The 10366-nt window shown below is 53.4% G+C and overlaps 1 protein-coding gene across 1 annotated transcript; it reads right to left on the reverse strand.

The window, feature by feature from the left end:
* Positions 1-259: 259 nt before the first annotated feature.
* KCNA7 (potassium voltage-gated channel subfamily A member 7) lies at positions 260-2857 on the reverse strand. Its single transcript, XM_054710677.1, has 2 exons — positions 2288-2857; positions 260-1089 (listed from the first exon to the last, which is right to left on the reverse strand). Exons 1-2 carry the CDS (start codon positions 2840-2842, stop codon positions 274-276), a joined length of 1371 nt encoding a protein of 456 aa, XP_054566652.1. The 5' UTR covers positions 2843-2857; the 3' UTR covers positions 260-273.
* Positions 2858-10366: the final 7509 nt, after the last annotated feature.

Genomic DNA, 10366 nt, shown 5'->3' on the forward strand with positions numbered 1-10366 from the left:
CCCTAGGGGTACAGACCAATGCAGGCCCCCCACCCCCCGCCCCGCTCAGCTCAGCGTCACCCATTGCCATTCACTGCCGCCTAAGGAGGTACCTACAGGAGTACCAAACCACAACTCAAGAGCCAATAAGGCTCAGTGTTCTTCAACTCATTACCACTTAGCCTAGACCCAACCCCTCCCCATGACTTCCCCCCTCCCTCCCTCCCTCCCTCCCTCCCTCCCTCCCTCCCTCCCTCGGAGGAAATGTGAGGTCCTGCAGGCTTCAACTGTCCCTCACACTTCGGTGACCATGTGTTTTCCAGGGGGGGGCCAGAGTGGAGGTGACAGCTCAGGCACCTCTCCATCCACCAGTCCCCCATTGACCTTGCCCTCCAGCGGGCCACAGGGCTGCGTGTCCACGTGGCTGTACATCCCGGCCTCTTCGCCCTCCGTCTCCCGGTGGTAAAAGTAGCTGAAGTTGGAGACGATGACCGGCACGGGCAGGGAAATGGTCAGCACGCCGGCGATGGCGCACAGCGAGCCCACTATCTTGCCGCCCACAGTGACGGGGGCCATGTCCCCGTAGCCGACGGTGGTCATGGTGACCACCGCCCACCAGAAGGACTCAGGGATGCTGGTGAAATAGGAGTCTTCCCGGTCGACCTCGGCAAAGTAGACGGCGCTGGAGAAGAGGACCACGCCGATGAAGAGGAAGAAGATGAGGAGGCCCAGCTCGCGCATGGAGGCCCGGAGGGTCTGGCCCAGGATCTGCAAGCCCTTCGAGTGCCGGGACAGCTTGAAGATGCGGAAGACGCGCACCAGCCGGATGACGCGCAGGATGGCCAACGACATGGCCGGCTGGCCCACCCCCCGCTGCTGGGCCAGCTCGGTGCCCAGCGCCACAAAGTAGGGCACGATGGCCACGAAATCAATGAGGTTCATCACGTTCTTGAAGAAGGCCGCCTTGCTCGGGCAGGCCAGCAGGCGCACCAGCAGCTCGAAGGAGAACCAGCAGATGCACAGCGTCTCCACCACGAAGAACGGGTCGTCGAAGGGTGTGCGGGGTGGGGGTCCGGGCACAGGGCTGGAGCCGTTCAGCCGAGAGGGGAACTGCAAGGAGGAAGGGGTTCAGGGAGGACCGCGCCAGGCCCGGGACACACTGGAATGGCCATAATCGTTGTTTAAATGTCCGACTACGTAGCTACAAATCGGCCCACAGCCGCGGCTCCCAGGCCAGCAGTGACCTGGCTGTCATAGACTCTCCCAGGACCCCGGGGTCATCCCCGCTTGGCTGACTCTACGGTCCCTCATCCACTGCTGGGGCCTGAAATGGCACAGGGCTGGGGCTCCAATCCTGCCCCCGGCATGAATTCTCTAGTCGGGGAGGGCCCCTAAGCTGGCCCCACTCCCCCTGGCCCCACTCCCAAAGCCAGCCCAGACTACAATGCTATAACGGTCAAAGCCCTTTCTGTCTCACAAACCCTGGGCCCCTACTCTTACAGCTCCCGGCTTTGTTTGTGATGGATTCCTCCCACCCTAGCCCTCAGGACCCACCACTCTGTCTCCAGCCACCTCAGCTTCTTCCTTCCTTCCTTCCTTCCTTCCTTCCTCTCTCTCTTTTCCTTCCTTCCTTCCTTCCTTCCTTCCTTCCTTCCTTCCTTCCTTCCTTCCTTCCTTCCTTCTTGGTTTGTTAATCCTCACCAGAGGTTTGTGCCCTTGACTGGGAATCGGGAAACGAACCCATGACTCTTCAGTCCGCAGGCCACGCTCTAACCACTGAGCAAACGGACCAGGGCCTCAGCTGCTTTCTTCAGGTCGGACTCTCACCACCTCCAGTCCATCCTTCCCATTGGTTACCATGAGCCGCACAGACCCCAGACTTTTCAGGCTCTCCCCTACCCCCAGCGTTGATTTCTTAATGTACCTGTACTCAGGTACTCCTGCCCTCCTCCTCCAGCCAGGTTTCTCACTACCTTAACCCTGCCTTCTGATAGGACGGGTCCTTCTATTCCGATCCTCAGGCCCCGCCCCTATTAAGCACACCTGCGCCCCTAGCTTTTAATGCCGGAGTCCCCTGACAGGCCTGTCCCTGGGTGGCTCATCCCTTAAAGCCCCTTGCCCCACCTGAAATTGGCCAGGTCCTCCTACCGGACCCCCGCGCCCCGCCCACCTACAGCCAGAGCCCACCTTCCTGAGAGGCCCCGCCTCCCACGGCCCCGAGCCCGCTTTCTGATAGGCCAGGGACCCACGGAGCCCGCCCATCTCCCCGTAAACCCCGCCCCTCCCCGCCGAGGCCCCGCCTCCTCACCGGTCCCGCCGCCGCCACCGCTGCGAGCCCCGGCCTGTCGCGGTCGTCGCGGAACTCGGGCAGCGTCTCGAGACAGAAGACGACGATGGAGACGAGAATGACGAGCACGGAGACGACGGCGAGCACGCGCGCGGCCTGCGAGCTCTCGGGGAACTCGAAGAGCAGCCAGAGCTGGCGCGCGAAGGCGCGACGGGGCAGGGGCCGCTCGGGCGGCAGCGGGCAGCCCTCGTCCTCGCGCAGGCGCGCCAGCGCCGACGCGCCCAGCCCGTAGAAGGCCACCTCCTCCAGGAAGACGTCGAGCGGCACGTGCGCCGGCCGCCGCAGCCGCCCGCCCGACTGGTAGTAGTAGAGCACGGCGTCGAAGCTGGGCCGGTGCCGGTCGAAGAAGTACTCGCGGCGCGCGCCGTCGTAGAAGCGGCTGCGGCGCGCCGGGTCCCCGAGCAGCGTGTCCGGGAAGCGGCCCAGCGTGCGCGCCCGCGTCTCGAACCGCAGCCCGGCCACGTTGAGGACCAGCCGCTCGCAGCAGCCGCACGGCGGCGAGCACCGCGGCTCCATGGCGCGCGCAGCCCCAGTGACCCGCGGGCGGACGTGTGGCCCCGACGCCCGACCCGGCCCGGCCCCACCTCGGCCTCCGCCGCCGCCGCCCCAGCCTGGTGTCCGATGTCCACGCGTAAAAATAGCCCAGCCCTCCGGCCAGGGCGCGGGGGAGGGGGCGCCGTGACCCCGGCGGGGCAGAGGGTACCCGCGCGCCCTCTGCCGGGGCACCCGCCCTTTCCCCCCAGCCGCCGCCCAGCTGCGCTTTCTCCGCGTCTATCCCGCTTTCTGATCCCCTTTCTGTAGCCCAGGACCTCTGTCCTGCGTCTTTCCGGGTGTGACCCTCGCGCCTCTCTCTCTCTCTCTCTCTCCTCACCTGAGTCCCTCTGTTGGAGTCACAGATTTCCACCCCTCTCTCTCGTTCTCTGGTATGTCTGCGTCTGGCCTGGCCTTTGGTTTGGGTCTGTCCGGGATGTGTGTCTGTGTGTCTTTATGGGGCAGTTCTCTCTGAGTTTTCCGCTCTGCGGGACTCTGTGTCTTGGTTTCTCTGATCTATGTCTTTGACTCTTTTTTTCTCGAGAGTCTGTCTCTGTGTATCTGTTGTCTCCCTTGGCCTCTGTCCCTCCCCTCTGTCCGGGTCTCTCTGCTTCTCTTGCTGGGTCTCCTCTCGCAGTCTCTCTTAGCCCGCCGTGTCTCTGTCCGTGGGTTTCTCTGGGGCGAACCCTGGGGTCTCTCTTTCCCCGAGGCACTGCGAGTCTGTCTCAGGGCCCCTGGAGGACTCTGTCTCCGGGGTCACCTCTCTGACCATCACTCTTAGGTCGGCTCCGCCACTGTCCCGGTGGCTGCCTGGCCCTGGGACGCTCCAGCAGCTGCCAACCGCGAGCAGGTGCGCCCCTCACCCGGTCCCCTCGGCAGGGTCTCTCCGGGGCTCTCCACCTGGGTTCTCCGCCAGGTATGCGGAGACCCAGCGAGACCTGAGCTGCAGCCCTCCATCCCGTGCCAGAGGCGGCGGGGCCTGCTCGGCACGGGTGGGGGTGGGCTGGGAGATGCCGCAGGGTCACTGCAAGGGACCGAAGGACAGACGGACGATGGCCTTCCAGCCACGGGTGTCCTATGACATCGCATAAAAATAGCCCCATCAGTTGGGCTTTCAGGGACAGGGAGTGGTGGATCGGTCACCTGGACACCTGCGAATGCGGTCTCCGGCGCCCTCTGCTGGGCGAGTGGAGAGACGGAGAAGGTTTTACTCCCTGCGAATTCCCGCACTGTTCTCTTCGCCTACGGTTCCTGTGTCTACGGTTCCTGTGTCATCGTCCCTCTGGATTTGTGTCCTGATCTCTGGGTCTCTCTGTATAGGTCTCTCTCTTTCATGACCTTTGACCCTCCTTGTCTCCGGGTTTCTGTCCCCTCCATCCCTCTGGTCTTTTCCCTCTCTCTGGTCTCTGTCTCCTCTTTCCTGTCATTCTCCAGGACCACAAAGAGACCCCTCTTGGTGGGTCTCAACTCTCTGTGGACCTGACCCCCGCCTTCCCTCTGCAGCCCTGTCTCTTACACCCGCACTGAGCCCGGAGGCGGGTGCTCCTTGCCACTTCCAGACGATTCTCCCTCCCTCAGCTCCTTTGAAGCTCAAGCCGTCCATGACACCTCTGCCCACGTTTCCCTGATGAACTCCCTTTCCCTTCTGGCCCCTCCCGCTGTCATGGAAGATTTCAGACTTCATCATTCTTAGAAATGTCAATGTCCTCCCTAGATGATCCTCCTGGAACCTGGCCCGAACCGGATCGTCTTTTCCCAAAAGGATCGTATTTCTCGTCCTACAAAGTAGTCCCGACCCTTGCCACACCCTCACTGGAGGAGTCCATGCCCCTGGCTTTTGGCCATTCGCTCAACCAACAGACTGTCTCATGGGAAGCCATGTGGTTTCCCAGGTTGGGGTATAAAAGGCAACTTTCCATCCCACTGTTTCCTCAGAACACTTCTTTTTTGTTTTGTTTTATTAATCCTCACCTGAGGATATTTTTCCATTGATTTTTAGAGTGGAAGGGAGAGGGGAGGGAGAAAGAGAGAGTGTGAGAGAGACACATTGATTGGTTGCCTCCCACATCTGCCCCAACTGGGGCCAAGGATCGAACATGCAACTCAGGTACGTGCCTTTGAGCAGGAATCGAACCCGAGACCCTTTAATGCACGGCTGATGTTCTAACCACTGAGCTTCACCGACCAGGCCTCCTTGGGACACTTCTGCAGGCCAGATGGCCAGGCCCCTGTGACGAGGACTTGAGGCTACTGGCCCTTGGCCCTGGCTAAACTCAGCTGATGACCAGTACCAACCTGTCGCCATCTGAGCAAGTCACTCTGGAAGCACCTCCTCTTGCCCCAGCCAGGCTACCCCCACGGATGCTTCTAGAGCCAGAGAAGCCCCTCCCCCAGCTCTGCCCAGCTTGAAGATTTGTGAGGTTATAGAGTTCTTTTGCGGGGGAAGGTGAGATACCTCAGAGACAAGAGTTCCCTTCTCACTACATCACTAGAGGCCCGATGCACGAAATTCATGAACGGATCAGGTCCCTAGGCCTGGCTGGTGATCAGGGCCGATCAGGCTCCCAGCCTCCCTCCCTCTTCCTTCCCACACTTCCTCAGCACCCTGCCACCATGCCACCTTTGGTTGCCTGCATGTCCTGTGCTGCCCCCTGGTGGTCAGCGCATGTCATAGCTAGTGATTGAACTCTTTCTCGCTGTTGAACTCCCGAGGGGACACTTTGCATATTATCCTTTTATATAGGTAGGTAGGTAGGTAGATAGATAGATAGATAGATAGATAGATAGATAGATAGATATTGGGTGCAAGCGGTTGATATGTCTTATCACAGGTGACTTCAGTTTGATTACTTGCTTAGAGTAGTGTCTGCTGGGTTTCTCCACTGTAAAATTATTTTTTCCCCTTGTAATTAATGAATGATTGAGATAGCATCTTTTTTTGCTCAGTTAAGTTTATCGAGGTTAATTTACATGCAGTAAATTTAACCTTTATAGCCCACACTTCCGTGAGTCTTAGAAAACCGTTTGTCACTCCCCAAAGTTTCCTCCTTTGTAGTCAATGCCCCCCCCCCCCCCCCCACTTCCAGCTCTAGGAAACTACTGCTCTGTTTTCTCTCCCTCTGTCCCTGTCATGTGTGTGTGTTTTTTTTTTTTTCAGAATGTCAAATAAATGAAATCATAAGTATGTAGCCCTTGATCAGGCTTCTTTCACTTAGCACAATGCATTGAGGACTCACTCCTGTGGTATGCAACAGTAGCTCTTTCTTTCTTAACTCTCATTCCAAGGCATGGATGTATGCCCATCGATTTATCCATTCACTGTATGGGGGATGTTGAAGTTACATTTCATTTGTGATTATTATGAATAAAGCTGATGTAGAAACCTGTTTACATGTTTGTTTGTTTTTTAAATATATTTTTATTGATTTCAGAGAGGAAGGAAGAGGGAGAGAGAGAAACATCAGTGATGAGAGAGAGTCATTGCTTGGCTGCCTCCTGCAGGACCCCACTGGGGATCAAGCCCACAACTCAGGCATGTGCCCCTGACCGGAATCGAACCTGGGACCCTTCAGTCTGCAGGCTGATGCTCTATCCACTGAGCCAAACCGGGCAGGGCTACATGTTTATTAAAAATATATTTTTATGCCGAAACCGGTTTGCTTCAGTGGATAGAGCGTCGGCCTGTGGACTGAAAGGTCCCAGGTTCGATTCCGGTCAAGGGCATGTACATTGGTTGCGGGCACATCCCCGGTGCGGGGTGTGCAGGAGGCAGCTGGTCGATGTTTCTCTCGCATCGATGTTTCTAGCTCTCTAATCCCTCTCCCTTCCTCTCTGTAAAAAAATCAATAAAATATATTTTAAAAAAATATATATTTTTATTGATTTCAGAGAGGGAGAGGGAGAGAGAGAGAAACATCAATGATGAGAAACATTGATCAGCTGCCTCCTGCATGCCCCACACTGAGGATCGAGCCCGCAATCTGGGACTGTGCCCTGACTGGGAATCGAACCATGACCTCCTGGTTTATAGGTGGATGCTCAATTACTGAGCCACGCCAGCAGGGCTCTATGTGTTTTTTCTGTTTGTTTGTTTGTTTTTTAATCCTCACCCAAGGACATGCTTAGAAGATGAGAGAGAAAAAGAGGAACATTGATGTGAGAGCAAAACATCAATTCGTTGCCTTCCTGATGTACCCTGGCTGGAGATTGAACCTGCAACCCAGGTGTGTGCCTAACCAAGAACTGAACCGGCAACCTTTTGGTGCACAAGAGGATGATCAACCAGCTGAGTCACTCTGGCCAGGCCTTGTGCACGTTTTTGTGTGAACATAAGTTTCCAGGTCTCTTAAGTCGCTAAGAGTGGGCTTTCGGGATTGTATGGTAGGTGTATGCTTAACTTTTTTGGCCATCAAAAAAAGTTAAGACAATTGTGTCATAAGACTTTCTATCCTCGTATCTTTTCTATCTTATATACCCTTCCTTGACTCTGCTTCCTTTCCTGCTATTACCTCTCTCTGCTGCCTTTATTTTATTTATTTTTATTTTATTTTTTTACAGAGAGGAAGGGAGAGAGATAGAGAATTAGAAACATTGATCAGCTGCCTCCTGCACACCCCCTACTGGAGATGTGCCCACAACCAAGGTACATGCCCTTGACTGGAATCGAACCTGCGACCTTTCAGTCCGCAGGCCGACGCTCTATCCACTGAGCCAAACCAGTTGGGGCTCTCTGCTGCCTTTAGAGCAAAACTTTCCTAAAGACTTCCCTACTTGAGGTCTCCATCTCTCATCAACTCGTCAAGGTCACCACCTATGTCCTTAGCTTTTTTTTTTTTTTAAATGTTTTTATTGATTGTAGAAAGAGAGAAAGGGAGAGGGAAAGAGAAACATCAACGAGAGAGAAAGCATCAACGATTGGCTGCCTCCTACACACCTACTGGGGATAGAGTCCAAAACTAAGGCATGTGCCCTGACCGGGAATCAAACCCTCCCGGGAGACCTCTTGGTGCATGGGTAGAAGATGCTCAACCACTGAGCCACACTGGCTGGGCTCAGTCATCATTTTATTATTATTTTTCATTGATTTCAGAGAGGAAGGGAGAGGAAGAGAGGGATAGAAGCATCCATGATGAGAGAGAATCATTGATCAGCTGCCTCCTGTATGCCCCCTATTCAAACTCACTTTGAAATCATTTCAGACTTACAGAAAAGCTGCAAAAATTGTACAGAGCTTCCATATATCCTTCAACCAACCACCTTCTGCCAATGTCAACTTCTTGCATAACCATAGTACAGTTAATTGTCAGGAAATTAACATCAATGTAGTGTGATTAACCAATAATACTATAGACCTTATTTGAATTGCACCAGTTACCCACGAATGTTCTTTCTGGCTTAGCATCTAATTCAGGATCCCAGATTGCGTGAGTAGACTTCTTAATTTCCTATGGGAGTTATTTTTAAAATATATATATTTTATTGTTTTTTTACAGAGAGGAAGGGAGAGGGATAGAGAGTTAGAAACATCGATAAGAGAGAAACATCAATCAGCTGCCTCCTGTACACTGCCTACTGGGGATGTGTCTGCAACCAAAGTACAAGCCCTTGACCAGAATCGAACCTGGGACCCTTGAGTCCACAGGCCAATGCTCTATCCACTGAGCCAAACCGGTTAGGGCCCTATGGTAGTTATTTTTTAACTATACTTTTTGTTGTTGTTGTTAATCCTCATCCAAGGATATCTTTTCCATTGATTTTTTTTAGAGAGAGTGGAAGGGAAGGGGAGAAACAGAGAGAAACATCAGTGTGAGAGATACACATTGATTGATTGCCTCCAGCACCCATGACTGGGGCTGGGGATGGAGCCTGCAACCAAGGTACATGCCCTTGACTGGAATCGAACCTGGGACCCTTCAATTCGAGGGCCAACTTTCTAGCCACTGAGCCAAACCAGCTAGAGCTAACTTCATTTTTTTAAAAAATATATTTTATTGATTTTTCACAGAGAGGAAGGGAGAGGGATAGAGAGTTAGAAACATCGATGAGAGAGAAACATCGAACATCGATCAGCTGCCTCCCGCACACCCCCTAACTGGGGATGTGCCCGAAACCAAGGTACATGCCCTTGACTGGAATCGAACCTGGGACCCTTCAGTCCACAGGCCAACGCTCTATCCACTGAGCCAAACCGGTTTCAGCCTAACTTCATTTTTTAATACACACTCTAATTACACTCCTGTAGCAACTGAATAAGTTAGCTCTACCGTCACGGTACATCCTGAATCCCACCACTCCTTTCCACCCACTGCTGCCTTCTTAGTCCAAGCCATCTCTTCCCTGGACATTGTAGACTCCTGACCATCTCCGTTTCCCCTTCAGTCAGTTCCCTGCATTTTTTCTGTCCACAGCCATGGAATTTATCTTTTAAAAATGTAAATTAGCCCTAGCCGGTTTGGCTCAGTGGATAGAGCATCAGCCTGCAGACTGAAGGGTCCCAGGTTCAATTCTGGTCAAGGGCACATGCCTGGCTTGTGGGCTCGAGGGCAGGAGGCAGCCAATTGAGATTCTCTCACATCATTGATCTCTCTCTCTCTGTCTCTCTCTCTTCCTTCCTCTCTGAAACCAATAAAAACATATTTAAATAAATAAATAATAAAAATGTAAATTAGCCCCTAAACAGTTTGGCTCAGCAGATAGAGCATCGGCCTGCGGACTGAAGGGTCCCAGGTTCGATTCCAGGTGACCACGCTCAGCGTCCTCACGGTGGGACCATCTGACATTACGCACCTCCAGATGGGATTCAATATGAATTTCATGGTATCGCCAGGAAAATGTCCTTGCCCCAAATTCTTAACTTCAGCCTATCCAAACCTTCAGACTCAGTGTCCGTTTTATAGGCAAAATAGGGGTCATGGAACAAACTGAACAGCAGGAGGAAACAATCAAACCTACAACGTGGACATTCTACTGGGAGCTGCTCTGAACTCTGGGCAAAACAACATCATGGGGGGAAAGTGTGTGTGTGTGTGTGTGTGTGTGTGTGTTCTATACTAAAACAGACTAAGGAGACATAAAAACCAAACACAGGGTGTGAATCTTGCTTGGCTCCTGGTTTGAATTGAAACAAAATATTCTTGGGTCAATTGGAAAAATCTGAGTAAGAGTTGGGTAAACTTTCTTAGGGGTGAAAATTTTGTGGTTATGTAGGAGCAAATCCTTACTCTTAGAAGATACATGCTACCCCTAACCGATTTGGCTCAGTGGATAGAGCGTCGGCCTGCAGACTGAAGGGTCCCAGGTTCGATTCTGGTCAAGGGCATGTACCTTGGTTGCGGGCACATCCCCAGTGCGGGGTGCGCAGGAGACAGCTGATTGATGTTTCTCTCTTATCGATGTTTCCAACTCTCTCTCCTCCCTTCCTCTCTGTAAAAAATAAATAAATAAATAAATAAATAAATAAATATATATCTAAAGAAGATACATGCTAGGTGAGGGACATGCCTAATTTAC

Source organism: Eptesicus fuscus, chromosome 21 (assembly GCF_027574615.1).
Source record: "Eptesicus fuscus isolate TK198812 chromosome 21, DD_ASM_mEF_20220401, whole genome shotgun sequence".
NCBI lineage: Eukaryota > Metazoa > Chordata > Mammalia > Chiroptera > Vespertilionidae > Eptesicus > Eptesicus fuscus.

Bases quoted from the DNA above. Each gene is read 5' to 3' on its own strand.
- KCNA7 (XM_054710677.1), bottom strand. From the start codon at position 2,842: ATGGAGCCGCGGTGCTCGCCGCCGTGCGGCTGCTGCGAGCGGCTGGTC. The intron at 1,090-2,287 runs GTGAGGAGGCGG...TCCTCCTTGCAG, and splicing joins CGGTGGCGGCGGCGGGACCG to TTCCCCTCTCGGCTGAACGG.